This window comes from Alexandromys fortis, unplaced genomic scaffold (genome assembly GCF_014885135.2).
Source record: "Alexandromys fortis isolate MF-2015 unplaced genomic scaffold, M_Fortis_MF-2015_v1.1 scaffold_22, whole genome shotgun sequence".
Classification (NCBI taxonomy): domain Eukaryota; kingdom Metazoa; phylum Chordata; class Mammalia; order Rodentia; family Cricetidae; genus Alexandromys; species Alexandromys fortis.
Genome location: NW_026067900.1, coordinates 1,822,947 through 1,839,239, shown reverse-complemented (window position 1 = coordinate 1,839,239; position 16,293 = coordinate 1,822,947). Strand labels below are relative to the sequence as shown.

Sequence of the window (16,293 nt, the reverse complement as noted above, 5' to 3'; positions counted from 1 at the left end):
TTAAGTTCTAATTTTTTAAATAAAACGTTAAAAATGGTGGCATGCCACGTAAAGTCAGGGAAGGACAGCTAAGTACTCTGAGTTTTTCCAGTGTGCCAGACTCTCTTTCTCATCTTGGCAGGCCCCGAAGCCACGGCTCTGCTACTGACTGAGTGCTCAAGCATAAGACACTGAAACTAAGAAATAAGAACATCTAGCACATGCCTGTAATCTCGGCATTTGAAAAACGGAGGCAGGAAGCTCAGGAATTCAAGGTGAGTCTTAGCTACATAGTGAATGCGTGGCTACACAAGACCCTATCTTAAAAGAGAAAAGGAAGCATGTATGCATGCACACAGGCAAGCACACATGCAGGAAATCTGAAATGTGGTCAATACACATTCTTAAATAACATCATAGACTTCAGTTTTGTACAAGTTAAACGTAAAACCACTGGGTGAAGAGGGTGAATGCTGCTTTGCTTGTAGCTCAACAACAAATGATGCAAATTCCTCACTACAGCTAAATGTCAGTACTTTTCTAATACCTCAGTACTCCCAGGCTAGCCTATCACTGCGGTACCTCCACACCATCTAGATCACTGGTTAGCACCAAGCCCTAATTTGCCTAGAAAATGTATAAGGATAATTTGAAGAAAAAATATTTCTTTAAGACAAATGGAGACAGCAAAGCAATAACAATCAAATTAGGTCATGAAATGAACTCCATTTTGAAAAAAAAAGAAAAAAATACTAAAAGCTATACAATCGAATTAAGTCACAGGAAGAACTACATTTTGCAAAAAAATAAAAAGTACTATTTTGATCATTGGAGAAAAATTGTAAATCTTTAATCCACAATTTCCAAGGGCAAATAGTTAAATAAGGAACCCAGCTTGGTGTGGCTCAGTCACTTTATCTGGTACCTGGTACAGATGGCTAATAACCAAACATTTCTAAGAGCCTGCCAAACTAACTGAGTTATTACACGTAATTTAAATAATAACCCTTACCAGAGCATTTTCTTTTATCTGCAGATTATCTAAAGCCACATTACCTGTAAAAGGAAAAGACAAGAAACACAACATTAATACAGTCATTGGTATAACATGTCAATCTACAAAACACCAAGGATGCAAAGCCAGAGTTAAGAACACAGGTGAAAGAATGTGCGCATTCAAGGTCCAGCAGGAGGCGGAGGCTAGAACGCATCTGCATTATGGAACAAAACAATGGAGGACATGGGAAAATGTCTGAGGAATGGTATTTAATAAAAGGCTATATACCACCCAGACTGATATAATTTTTTAAAACTATATATGTGTGTATGCAAAACACCAACAAACAGAAACTAAACAAACATAAGCCATGACACCATAATGCCACTTCCATGACTGATATGTGCTTCCCATGTATAAGAAATATTTCAATTTAAATTTTTAAAACAATTGTTGAAAGTTAAAAGAAAGGCAAAGACGCAGGGAAGCCGCCCCCACCCTGGAATGGGCAGGAAATACTACAGCCTTGTACTTAGAGAGGAGACAATCAGTTCTGCTGTCAGGCAGTCTCTATAGTACTGGAAGGAAACTAAAACCAGGAACAGCCAGGTATGGTGGTATACGCCTGTGACCTCAGCACTTGGGAGGCTAAGGCTGAAGGACAGTTATTAGTCTGAGGTCAGTGTGGACTAGACAGTGAACCCTAAGCCACCCTGTACTACATAGAGTAAGCCTCTCCCTCAAATCATACATACATACATACACACACAGATACATACATATATACCTAAAATAAGGCAATTTCAGTGTCAATCAGGGGCCATCACAGTAAAGACTAATTTTGGAGTGAGAATTGAAAGGATGTCATCACTGCCAAACATAAAAATCATGGGGCACCCCTAGAAGTGTATTCAGCACTTTAAGGAATCTTTTTTTTATTCATGTATCCAGGTGTTTTGCCTTCATGCTTGCCTGTGCACCACATGAAGTGCCTATGGAGGCCTTAAGAGGATGCCAAATCCCCTGGAAGATCAGTTACAGACCGAATGAGAGGCCAAGTAGGTAGTTAACTGCAGAGAGACATTTGATTGTGGGAGCTGCTGAGCTAAACCAACATAAAGACTTCAAAATCTGGGTCTAAGACTATGTTGCTTTGGAAAAGAGGGTCCACAGAAGTTGTTTCCACAGAAGATGAGAAGCTGTGAATTCCTTCCAAGCTAATATGGTTTGATCCAGCAAGACCCCTGAGAAATCTCCATGGGAACGACAGCCCAGGTGATCCAATATCCAGAGCAGCTTCAAGACAACTGGCTGAGATGATGCAGCCTCACAGACTACTACAGCCAAGATCTGACCATAATTCTAAATTTTCTCAGGATCCCCATATTACCAGCACCCCCCCCATCAGCAGTATAAACAAAACTACACCCAAATGCCCAAAATATTATTTATAAAGGTTTGCTTTCAATTAAAGATGGCTAGTTATAAATGATCAGTGGTTATAGTCAATCTCTTTCTAAAGAAAAAAAGGAATATGATATAGAAATGATGAAAATAGGTAATTATTCAATCTATTTTAATCCAAAAATAACTGTTAATCTCAAAATACTTTATACTGGTATGGATTTTGGCTTATTAATAAAAATTTAAAGTCAATTTTGTTATATGTATATTTCTATTCTTGTTTAAAGTATTATGTTTATGTATCTCATTTAAAAATGTAATGTATAGTCAAAAAATACAAATAGTCATCTATAATAGTCAAACTTACAATCATATTAGTTAGGTTTTCTATATATGCATGAGATATGAGATATATTTCAGATGAATAGGTAATCTTCAAACACTTCAAAGACCTATAGAATATGGCATTTTATTTTAAGAACTTAGACTTTTCTCAACAGCGAGATATGTCTGCTCCTGGCAGCACCAATAATTTCAAGAGGATGATGGGCACGGAAGAAGTTCCTTATGGAGTTTGCTTTCAATGTGGCAAAGCTAGCCCTTTGGCAAAAAAAAAAAAAAAAAAAAAAAAAACCCTGCTCTTGCCTGGATGGCTTGGCTGTATGCTGTATAAACGGAACATGCAGGACCCACAGGAAAATGACCACTAAACTTTGTCAAAACAAGGTGGGGTGGGTCCTTCAGGGTTCCTGCTTCACAGAAGAAACTGCCAGACACTCTGAAGGACACAGAGGAAAATGACTGACAAACTGCCAATATAGGTGGGACAGTCTTTCAAATTTCCTGCTTCAATGAAAAGTCTGCCAGATACTATGGGCCTATAAGCTAAAGATGGATGCACTAACATTAGAGAAAAACTATGAGTGACTCTCCAGGCAGCCAGATGTCTCTGTCATTTCTAGAGTTTTGGAAGTTCCTTACAATGCACTTCCTGTTTACTTAGGTAATATTATATCCTTCTGGGATCTTTGATGGAGTTGAAGACTAGATAGCTATAGTTTTCTGTAGTTATGATAAAAGATAAATATAAAACTTTAAGCTCACAAAGATATAGTATTTTAATTTTATCTAAATACAAATAGACTAAATATTATAACTATAATCCTTGCTTGAAAACTGTTTTATTATATGTAATTTTACAATGTTAAAGTTAAAACCTTCCTTTTTAATTAAACAGAAAAGTGGGCTGCCCTTCTGTATGCTGTGAATATGTTTTATTACCATTAGTTAATAAAAAAAAAAAAAGCTGCTATGGCCTATGGCAGGGCAGAATAGAGACAGGCAGGAAATTCAAGCAAAGATAAAGAGAACAAGAAGGTAGAGTCTGAGAGATGCCAACAGTAGCCAGAGAAGCAAGCTATGAGGTAACAAGCCACAAGCCTCATGGTCAAATGGAGAATAATAAAATGGGTTAAGTTAAATTGCGAGAGCTAGTTAACAATAAGCTTGAGCTAATGATAAACAGTATGTAAATAATTTTAAGCCTCAGAGTGGTTATTTGGGAACTGGAAGGCACGAGAGAAACCTCCAGTTACACAAAGGATAGCTTTTTAGTAACTGTTTTCTGTAGTTTCCAATTTTTATAATTACCAGGTTACTTTTAAGTAAAATCATGACACAAAATAGGAGAAATAAGGAAACAAAAAATAAAACAAAAGTAAACTCTAAGTTCAATTTGTCTCAACATATGCATATTAATTTTTCTCACACTTTACATCTATTTTACTTTCAGACACATAAAACTAACAAAGAATTAGCTAGGTCTGCTCATACTTCCTGGATACAAGATACAACCAGTATCATTTGGTAGCTATTTGCACTAAGAGAGGAAGGAAAAATGAGCAGTCTGCAGATCGGGCAGCATCCCAGTGAGTGAGGGAAAGAGCATCCATCCCTTAGCCCGTAGCCAGTTCCCTGGCGAGGGGAAGCCCCAGCCAACTCGCCAACACAGTGCAGGCTGTTCTGCAGGTACATGTTCCATCCCATGGCCCAAGTATGCAGAAACTTCCACTCAAATAATTTGTAAGACTGAAACACATCCTACCTAAAAATCAATCACTTCATACTGAACTGAGCACCAGAAAAAAAAATCAAAAAAAAAAAAGATGCCACTTTCCTTCCAGAAACAGTAATACAGTAATTTCAAACACACTGAAGTGACTTCCCTGTTCAGCTAGATCACCAGAGATAAGATCACTCAGAGGCCATGGAAAGTTTCTAGGGGGGAAAAAAAAAAAGCAAAGACAAATAACTGTGTCTTATCTTAAAAATAAAGAAAAAAAAATGAGGTCAGGAGGCTGAACAGTGGGGGTAGACAGGCTACACTCTGCCCACAAGGAAAACACGAAGGCCAAGCACACTGGCCAGGTGGCATTTAACCTCAAGTCCACAGACACCCAGGAGAGAGACAGGTTAGGAGCTCTGTGGTGTGGACTGAAGGATCTGGGTAAGGAGTGGAGTGCAGGAGTCCAGCTTTGAAGGAAACTCCACTCGGTGCTCACTAAAAGACTCCAGGCATTTTGGATGAGTTCACACCTCCAAGAGTTACACAGGAAGCTTCAGAGCCAAGGCTGAAGGGCAATTTAACATGGTAAACCAAATCAGAATGTGCAAAATAATTTTCACTAATGAATTAAAGATAGAAATGAAAACAAGTCCATTAAATCAGCAAGTAACACCATCTTTTAAAAAAAAAAGAAAGATATTAAATTAGAAGAAACGACCAAGTTAATGTAATGAATGAAAAAAATAGGGGTTGGAAAGATGGCTGAGTGGTTAAGAGTACTTGTTGGTCTTGCAGAGGACCCAAGTTCAGTATCCAGCACTTACACTAGGCAGCTCACAGTCACCTATAATTCCAACCCCAGAGGGACCCAATGCCCTCTTCTGGCCTCCTGGGCTCTGCAGATATTAGGCACACATACAATGCACATACATACACGCAAACCCTCAATTTGTTTTTTTTTTAATCAAATGGAACTCTAACATGAAATATGCTTGCCTAAGTTCTAAGTCCATGGATAGCTTTCATACAAGTAGTCATCTACAAAGTAAACATGGTAAACACAGCGTTGCTCTGGGCCTGGTGACACATGCCTATTCTCCCAGAATTCAAGAGGCAGAGCAAGAGGATCGGGACACCAAAGCTAGCCTGAGCTACACTGTGAGCTCAAGGAGAGCTGGACTACATGACTATGAAACATAAAGGGCTGGGGATGTAGCTCGATTAATAAGCAGAGTGCTTGCCTAGCAAGCACCCAGTTCTGGTTCTATCTCAAGCAGCACACGCAGATCTCGTGTGGTAACACCAGATACTGAACAAAGGCAGGGGCTCCAAAAGTCCTAGATGATCCTTGGCCTCATAGAGTGTTTGAGACTGGCCTGAGCTACATAAGACTGTCTCAAGAAACAAATAGAAAGAAAAATAGTGTTGGCATCAAACACTTTCAACCAGAACCCGTCTCTCCTTTTTATAGAGGGTTGGGCTGTGGATCCCGTACAGTATTTAACACTTAAATTTACAAAACAATTATGAAACTCCTTACCAGTGTCTCTCGTCACTGGTACTGAATTAACAGTGGCTTCATCGCCTTAGAATGCACGTAACTACAGGACAGAAGCAACTACAATGAGGCCATCAAGTGATACTTCAAAATATATATTTAGATTGTTACATTACTGGATCCTCACAGCCTCCTGGACAAGAGGCAGGTGGTACATATCAAGGAAGAGAAATAGAAGGTTTCTTGAGGTTAAATGAGAGTTCTATGGATACCATGACAACCTGCACATGGAAGAGCCAATACTCATTCTTTTGATACTCAACGCCAGGTTTCAGCACACAGTGCTCTCTTCCAGATAGCAGAGCAGAAAGGCAGAGGGTTCAATCTTTTGCATTTACCAAGCAATAACCAGACTATGCACTGAGAGGCCTGTTGGTGCCACTCTGGGTCTCTTCATTTTAAAGGTTATATAAAAATCCAAAAGAGAAGTGGAGTCGGGATTGCATGAGCAGTTCCTCAGGGACACAGGAGATGGCACTGCAGATGGCCATGCTAGACTTTACCTCCAAAAGGGTTCCTAAGCTACACCCCAGAACCACTCCAGGACAAGCAGATCTCACTCCTCCCCCTCTTCACATTAGCACATAAAGGAGCCAGTGTTTGAGCAGGGTGGTTTCCCCAGGTCTATAAAGCGACTGTGCCACTGTACTAAGAATAGAGCCTGTGTCTCCTGACTCCCTGGTCAGTTCTTAATATAAAACATGAAGATTCGTCCAAACTATGAAACAACAACAAAAATGGCAAGAAATAAAAACACCAGCCCCAATCTAGCCCCATGGCCTGAGTACTACGTGTCTCTTGGAGACTGATGTATCTACAGCGCTTGTATCAGATGTTTACTGACGCTCATCTCGCAAGGAAATGTGCTCAACCACTAAGCAGTCTGCAAAAGCATGAATCAATTTATTTTAATGACTCATGTTTTCACAGACACCGAAGAAAATATTGAACCAATTCGTTCCAAATGAATCGAACTATCTGACTCCAAATTGAGCCAACCCAGACTGTTTCAGCTGGAGGATTGCTGTGCAGGAGAAAGGAAGTAACTGACTCTTCCTTTCCAGTTTCCTGGTGAAACAAGAAGTCTTGGCAGAGAAAAATAGAGAGCTGTGACATCACCAAGACTTTCTCCTTTCAAACACCACACGGAGCCTGAGACCCAACGCACTCGGCACAGCTTCCTAGCAATGGTTTCAAAGCACCAACTTTCGGCTCTATTTCTAGAAAAGGAGTGGATTTTAACTAATGACAATGCTATTTAAATACACGGAAAGGTGTACACAATTAGCTTTTCAAGAAAAGGGGGGGGGGGAACTACCTGTGGGATTAGGGACATGATGTCTCAGTGGTTGGGGACCCAAGTTCAGTTCCCAGGACCCACATGGTAGCTCACATCCATCCCTAACTCCAGTTTCAGAAAGTCAGACACCCACTTCTAGCTTCCATGGGCACTGCAAGAACATGGTGCACACAATTACATGAAGGCAAAACACAAAATAAAGTAAAATTCTTTAAAGAAAAAAAACCACTCCTTCAATGGGTTTAGAAGTACTTAGACGGTACAGTGTTTTATATAATGAGGATAAAGAAAGTAAAAATAGATCAAACATCTGCTTTTTCTGTCATTCTCTGCTGCCCTGTAGCTACCTGCTGGGCCGTCCTGCAGTAGATGTGGTTTCTTTCCTGTGTCTTCCGGGACTGGTCCTTCACCACCAGGAAGCAGGAAAGGCAGAGCTGTGCACTGGGCCAGCGTGCCTCACACTGGCTGCGGACAGCGCAGCAGCATGTACCTTCGGGCTGCTCGGGCTGCTCCAGCCTTGCTCAACCCACAGGTGCTTACAGCCAAAAACGTCGCCTCATTATTGTACAGAAGAAACAAATGGCTTCCTTCCCATTCGTGACCTGCCAAAAAGTCCTGGTGAAAGTGAACTTCCCGTCCAGTTCCCTCATCCTTGCCCCAGCACCCACCCTCTCTCCGTGTGCTGCTTTCTGCCAGCGAGACAAGCTAAGTAAGCATCACAAACCTAAAGTCTAAAAGGCTTCAAAATGCAAACCTTTGGGCGCTGACTTGCTACCACAGATAGAAAACTACCACACCCAGTCTTGCCTGGCACACTACTGCCAAGCACGGCGTGCTGGAAATAGCTGGAGGCTACGGCACGGTATGTATAGGGAGTGAAATGGGATTTATGCTGACTTGGGTGTCGCCAAGAAATAATGTTATACACTCACAAATATCCCAAATTCTGAAAAACAAAGTTCAGCATCTACAAGAGTTCTAGCTCCCAGTACTGAGAATAGAAACCCCACCCAAAACCGTGGGCTGGCAGGGAAAGAAAGGCTCCAGGGTGAAGGACAGGACCTGAAACCGCTCCCCAGAGCCTGGCTTGCAGGGTTGTGAACTTTGAGTGCACTACATCCTGGTTCCTGTTCCTGGGCACCACAGCCACCCCTGTCATCCTACACCCATGTCTGGGGTGGTCCACTGATTTAAAGGAAGAGAGAGCCACAGAATCTGAAATGGAGGCTCTTCCTGGTCTTGGAAAAAATCAAATTGGCAGATCCTACATAGCAAGAACAGGACTTAAATTGCAAAAGATCTGACATTTCGACACACCATTTTAGAAACATGTTTCTCTTAAAGCAATTAAATCCTGGATACCTCTCAAACAGCTAAGGGCTGTGTAATTTATCTGCTGGTACCAGTTTGTGGGGATCAAAAGCCCAGATAAACATTCTCATCTGGCAGCACCTGCCCACCAGGCACTCTGAGCCTCTAAGGCTGCCCTATGTACTGCTACCGAAAACACGAGCCCTGGCAAGTATCAATCCAATGCAAAAAGTTCCCTTGCTTTTTAAGAAGGGGAGGGATAAAAGACATTGACATGCATGTATGATGTTAGCAGAGGTATTATGTTAGAGGAAACATGTTTCAGAAAATGCAACGCAGGCTGTCCCACCCACCATTAGCACCCATCACTAACAGTTACAAAGACTTCCCTTAGACTTCCACCACAGACACTGAGTGGTGTGCTCTCTTTACAGACTAGGAAACTGACGCTTAGAGAACTAAAATGTTCTTTCCTGAATCCTATAGCTAGTGAATAACTGAGGCCTGTTTCTACAGCAGCAAGCTATTGAAAGGTATTTTGCATAAACCACTTTCAAAAATATTTAAGAACTGTTTGGCATTAATCTTCAAAGAATAAATTCCAAAAGACAGCCAAAAAGTTGAGAACCTTTGCGCCCCCTGAAAGTTTATTGTAATAATTATTGGTTTTGTTTCTTCAGTTAAAAACTGTTACAATTATTTTTACAATTATTTCTATATTGGGGCACACGCCATTGTGGAGGTCAGAGGAGAACACGTAGGCATCGGTTCTCGCCTTCTACCATGTGCATCCTAGGGATTGAACTCTGGTACTCGGGCTTGGCAGCAAGCGCCCTTCCCACTGACCTGGCTGGCTGGCCTTGCTTCTTCAACGTAAAAGCAATGCCCACAGTATATAACCTGATTCTAGACTTTCTAATAACTCTGCCCTTTTTTTATGCTGCAATTTTCTTCTTTATTGTGGCTTACACTGTGTGAACGTCTCATAGGCCCAGCACAATGGTTTTCAAATTAGGGCACCACCATATTTTGGTTCTTAGAACTCCTTGGGCACATCCAAGCAAAGACTGTGCATTTTTACATGGCAATCATGTTCCTCTTGATAGAAACTTCTTAAGGTTAACGTACTTTCTCTAGATCCTCTTTTATTCCTTAACTACAATCTGCCCACTCAATAGGTCTCATTACATGCAGGAGACAATCTCCATTTTCATCTTAGCCCAGTTCCTCAACTACTACACAGGGCTGAACAACCTTTCGTTACAGACTTCCCATCTCTCACACCGCCAGCAGTATCCCTAGGATCTGCCTAATACATGCCTGCAGCAACCTCCTGACCAAAAAACAGTTCAGGCATTGCCAAACAGCCCCCCCACTACACCCCTCCCATCCTAACACCAAACTACTGCTTTGGACAAGTCTAATAAACCAGTTAAGATTTACTAACTTATTCTCCAAATAGCAAAACATCTAAATATGTGAAACTTCTACAGGAAGACCCCCTCCTGTTCCAAACTCTTGAACATGCAAAACTTGAAGGAAAAAAAAAAATCAGTGGCACATAAATTTTATCTGCTACCACACACAGAGTTCTCAAATAGAACTATATATAATTCTCAAACTTTCTTGAAAAGTTTTGTCAGCATCATGGATAACTTATCAACAATTTCATTAACATTCCCATTCGATATTAAGCTCCTCAACAAAGATTAATATCAGTTTCTCCAGCAGTACTGACAGAGTAACAGTCAAGTCAGACAGCTCGTCTCATTTCTATCTTAAGGCAAATCTGGATTAAGACACAACGTGTTGAGCAACAACTACAAAGCACATGACTTCCAGAAGCCATTAGTGAAGCTGTGTGGGAGCTGAGCGGGGAGAAGACAAACTCAGTGGCAGACTGTTCCCGGGACAGCTGCTGACAGACACCCGTGTATCCGCTCCGGCGCAGTGGACAGTGAATGCAGGCTATAATGCAGACTACTGACAGACTATATTATCTTAAAAGAGAAAATGAAACGAAGCTGAGGACAGGAGCTCGTCCCACAGTGTCACTGGGCAGCATGGAGACCTGGAGTTTGATCCCCAGCACCACAAAATAAATTGTGGCAGAAAACAGGATAAAGGAAAGTCTCCATTGCTAGATCTCACTACAAGATGGTGAGGCCAGGGATGCCACAGCACTGTAGCCCTGAAACTCGGTTGTGAGAGAGCTCGGAACCTCCAGACTGTGTTCACTGTCCAGACTGTTTGCAGACAGACCTACACCGGACTGACACCGGAAGAGCCCTCAGATGCTAGCGTGTCCAACTTCTAATGCTGGAAGTAAGAGTTGATGGTGAAGGAATCTGCAACCGCACCCATGCATTTTATTTCATTTTTAAAAGACCTAAACATGGGACAGGCAACTGCGAAAGTTTGAGTAGTACTAACACGGGAATATCATCTTGTCAGAGTGACTCAAACTCTTCCGACCGTACAAACACGTTCTCTGTCAACTGAAATGAAGAAGCCAAGGTCCATACAGTAAATGCAGGTCTAGAACTATGGGCTTTCTCTATCAGCGTTCGCATTGATCTGAAGCCCTTTTTCCCATTTCAAGTGTTGTTCTTTAATAAATTACATTACTGCAAGAACTCTGAAGAACACCTGGCCTCTCTCTTCCTACAGCAGGCTTGAGACACTTACCTCCTTCTAACAACTCTCCCTTTTGCAGCATGTGACAAGGATGGGTATCCAAAGTATGTATTTATAGGAAAACCACCCAAAAATGAGCAGAAGCCTAGTTTAAAATAAAACAAGCTCCTCCGCAATTCAGGGGACAAGTCATAACTCTGTGGCAGCACTGTCCAATAAAAATAGGGCACCTCCGTGTAACCATTCGTTTTAGGAGCCAGGGTGTGTGACAGACATAATGGGAAAATCCTTTGTAATCGCTAATGCAGAAATGTAATGTAACATTAGAAACGAGCCCAGCGGAGCGGACGGGTACAACCTACCCACTCTAGGTCCATGATTCTGCTTCTTGTAACCTCAACATAAACTGACTTTGTAGCCCGATGATGGCCTTGAATTTTAATAATGTGCTTAACCCATCTACTCGGATACCATTTTAACAGGTGGTCAACGTAACTAAGACGCTGTTTTATACTCCATTAGAAGTAATGCTCATTTTCAAACCCCAGTGTATTTTATACTCGGAGCAGGTAACGTGCATTTCAAATACCAGAACGGCTAACTTCCCCATTGGCCAATGCCAATCAGACAGGGCAAGTCTGTACTTAAACCGCTGACAATTAAACGCAGTTCCGTCCATTTAAGTAGGCTGGTGTTATTTAATTTTTCTCCCGAAGCTGACAAGATTCCCAAATCTTACAGTAAATTAGTAAACAAATGAAAGTACTCTCCATTCCCCCAAACCCCCAATGTGTGCTGGAATTCTGTGATGCTGAGGAGGCTTGAGGCAGGCACAGGACCACAGAGTTACACTCCCAAAGGCAAGCTTATTGAAGAACGCAGACGGGACTACAATCACAAGACTTTTCTACCCCTAATCTCCAGGAGAAAAACCTTGGCAGGTCTTCCTGCACTCGCACCCAAGCAGACAACCCTAACTAATGACGCCTCCGGCCGGTGGCTTGAATATCTATTTCAAAACAAAAAACTGCAGGGCCCTGTGACCAACGAGGAAGTGGACCAAGGTAGGAATCCCGGAGTTCAGATTCCTTGGGGACGGGCACGCCTTTCCCATCCTTGCCCATCCCATCTCCTCGGGTCTGGGACCCAAAGGAGAAAGAAACCTGGTCCTGGGGACATGAGATGCAAGGGGAGATGGGCTAACACCGTGGGGAGCATGAGCCGCGCTCTGACGTCCGCAGCTGAGGTAAATAATTTTTTTCCTTGTTTTTATACTGAGGGGTTAGAGGACAGCTGAGCAGCGCGACGCCCCTGCGCGGGGAAGTCGACGACAGGAGCATGCCCAGCGGGGGTCCCTGGGGTTCCCAGGCTCCACCACGCGCAGCCCCCGCTCCCACGCCGGCCGGCCTTGGCGTAGCGCTTACCGCCCCAGATCCCCAGCTTTAGCTGGGACTTGTTCAGGTTCTCCACGTAGTCCCCTAGGAAGCGGTTCAGCAAGTCTGCGACCACCGACTCCAGCACCATGGCGGGGACCAGGAGGCGGGAGAGGGAGGAGCCGGAACGCAGCACGCATTGGAGGGCGGTGGCCCGCGCCGAGACTGACAGCTGTGGCCCGCCCCGCGCCGCGCGTGCGCGACGCCGCCAGCGCGCAGGCGCCCTTCCCCCACCCGCCTTGCGTTTACAAGGGGCCGACACGAGAGAGAGTGAGGCCTGGGGCTAAGCGGGATGGGGCTCCTGCACGAAGCTCCGCGTTGGAATCCCTGGTATCTCATAATCCGGTCATAGTATTGCACACCTCTTAACCCCAACACTAGTGCGACAGAAGTAGGAGGGTTAAAAATTCAAGGTCATCCGTGCTATTTAGCCAGTTTAAGGCCAACTAGGCTGTGCGAGGCGGTGTTAGAATTTTTTTTTTTTTTTAAGTAATGAAATAGGCTGGTGAGATGGCTCCGCGGATAAAGGCGCTTGCTGCCAACTCTGATGTTCAAGTCCTGAGACTCAGTGATGAAAGGAGAGAATAGATTATTGCTCTGACCTCCACACTTCATTATGCTTTGCATACACACAAACGTACAAAGAGAAAGCCAAGGCTACATAATTAGACCCTGTCTCAAAAATAAATAAATTAAGGCTGGACCTGGTGACAAACATCTTTAGTCCCTGCAGTAAGAGGTAGGCAGATCTCTGTGAGTTCAAGGACAGCCTAGGCTACCTAATGAATTCCAAACCAATCACAGCTACACATTGAGCCTTTGTCTCAAATAAATAAATAAAAAAAATAGGGAAAATACAAGGAAAAACAAAAAACAACAGTGCTAACGAGGAACTGATTAAAGACCTACCTCAGTCTTCCATTCTTGCCACGTAAAATAAATCCTCAACCATTTGTTTTTCCTTACTCTCTCAGACTAAACCCAGATCCTCCCGGCTTCCCTTTCCATAAGCAACGAGCCGCAGATCTGCCTGCTCTATACTGATTGTTTCTTTGATTCTTCTGCCTCCCTTGTTCCAGCTCACCAGTAACTGCTAACTGGCCCCACTGGCCTCCGGTCTCTTTCTTCATTCTTCAGACTGACACCAGAGGTCTCTTTTCCAAAGCATGGATGAATCTGTTAGTCACCTGCTAAAAAATAATAACAACCTGATATTTACAACACACTCTTCAATCTTATCCAATACTGTCCAGCATTTAGAACACTCAGTTCAATCTGTCCTGGGCTCTTTCTAACCATACCCCTTGGGATAGGTAATCTCAGTTGTCAACTTGATAAGATATACAATCACCTGGGTGATGGGTGTCTGGGCATGTCATTGGGGAATTAATCTTGATTTGGATGACTGAGATGGTAAAGCCTGCCTCCTATGAGTGGTACCCTTCCTGAGGCTGGAATCCTGAACTGTATGAAAGAGCATCTCCATCTCCCTCCCTCCCTCTATCTCTCTCTCTTCCTCTCCCTCCCTCTCCTCCCTGCTTCTTGGTTGTGGCTACCTTGTGACTAGCTGCTTCAAATGTCTAATGCCTTGGTCTGTGAGCCAAAATAACACTTCTGTCCTAACGTTGCTTTTGTCGTATTAGATCACAGCAATAGGAGTAACTAAAATCCTTCCTAAGCCCTCCTTCTCTCTATTTCTGTCCCTACTGCCTATCCACTGAGTATTCTAAAGAAGCTGTATGTTACTGCCCACATGGGGTGCTGCTGTTGATATGGGTGTGCAACAAGAACAAAGCAAAATGACACAAGGGTGTTTGAAAAACAGTGAGATGAGGAAAGCGGGCACAGTAGCACAGTGCGGCCAAACGAACAGAGGAGAAAATAAAACCTTGTGAGAGGTATGGGCAAGGCTAACTCTCCAGTGATCATTCCCTATATCGCAACCGCACTTCACAGTTTTGAAAGAGTTGTATAAATATGCTCCTATGAGCCTAATTCTGTTTTATTCCATTTTTTTTACCTGTATCTCAGGAATTCTGTCATTAGTAGTCATTTTCCTGTAATACTCATTAACAATGTGTAGGGTAATTAATTTTAATAGGAAACTTATTGGAGAAAAAAAATATAGTTGAAACTTAAGTTTGAAATGCTAACCGACTCCTCCAGATCACGTGGGAATTACTAATTTCCTTCTTTGAACACTGCCACCCTTTCTTCTGCCAACAGTTACACAATTTAGTCACCGCTAGACTATCAGTTGTGGTTGGCTGTCTTTCAACGGCTACTAGCAGAATAAGATAAAAAAAAAAAAAAACTTGAAGTAGGAGATTCAAACACTTTAGTGCAATAGTGGTAGTCTTTTTGTTTTGTTTTGTTTTGTTTTGTTTTGTTTATCGAGACAAGGTTTCTCTGTGGTTTTGGAGCCTGTCCTGGAACTAGCTCTTGTAGACCAGGCTGGTCTCTAACTCACAGAGATCCGCCTGCCTCTGCCTCCCGAGTGTTGGGATTAAAGGCGTGTGCCACCGCCGCCCGGCCAATAGTGGTATTCTGTGCCAATACGAGATTTGAAAATTCACCATTTCCCACTCTGAGCCTGTTTACAGGTGTGGTGGTTGGCTGTGTGCCTCCAGGAACAGCCCAAATTTGTCACATTCCTTTAAAAAACCGAAAAAGGACATTCCATTTTATCTTTTAAAGAATTTCTGATATCAAACTGGACAGGGACAATCCCACAAGGCGTCAACACTACACAAAGAACCATAAGCAACTGAAACATGCTGAAAGCAGGAGAGGTGGCCTTCCCCAGGGAAAAACACACCGCGGGTGTCCAGTGCCAAACAGTGAGCCCTGAACACATACACATCAGTAACATTATGAGGACTGAGCAGATCATATTTAGGAAGCTATGTACATATGCACAATATACATAATTACATAAATACACATGTATACATGCAATAACAACTGATGAAAAAGAGGCCACGAATTTGAGGGAGAAAGGATATATAGGAGAGTTTGGAGAAAGGAAAAGGGAATGGAGTAATGTTGCAATTATATTACTCTCAACCTATCAATCAATAAATTAAATACACAGAAAAACTTAAGAACCTCATACACAGGTACTGCGTCCACATCATTTCCACCCAATCCTACCTTTCCCCATTTTAAAACAAGCATAACTAATGTCAAGAAGCACCATCAGGGGTGGACAAACAGCTCAGTGGTTAAGAGAACTGGTTGCTCTTCCAGAAGACCCAGATTCAGTTTCCAGCTCCTACATTGCTGCTCACAACCATCTGAAGCTCCAGTTCCAAGGGATCTGATGATCTCTTCCAGTCTCTGTGGGCACTGCACAATTGTGGTGCACAGAAACTTACACATAAAATAAAATAATAATAATTTTAAAAATTAAAACACAGTCAGCAGCCAAAGTACAGCCCTATAGAGCAGATAAATTGGAAGCAGGGGATAGCTAAAGAAAATGAACACTGTAGTGACTAAGGTTTTAAACCAGAAGTAATGGAAGTAAGAACACATGTGCACCAAAGCATGTGCATACCTGCATACACACACACACACACACACACACACACACACACATACAGATTG

At 42.7% G+C, this 16,293-nt stretch overlaps 1 protein-coding gene across 1 annotated transcript in view; it reads right to left on the bottom strand.

Annotated features, from left to right (window-relative positions):
• The window catches only part of Vps13c (vacuolar protein sorting 13 homolog C), a 153,478-nt gene extending 140,647 nt beyond the window's left edge, over positions 1-12,831 (bottom strand). Inside the window, exons 1-2 of the mRNA XM_050125415.1 lie at positions 12,676-12,831; positions 992-1,035 (exon numbers count right to left, since the gene is read on the bottom strand). Coding sequence (XP_049981372.1) covers positions 992-1,035; positions 12,676-12,775 — 144 coding nt within the window. The 5' untranslated portion in view covers positions 12,776-12,831. The remainder of the gene's footprint in view (positions 1-991; positions 1,036-12,675) is intronic.
• Positions 12,832-16,293: the final 3,462 nt, after the last annotated feature.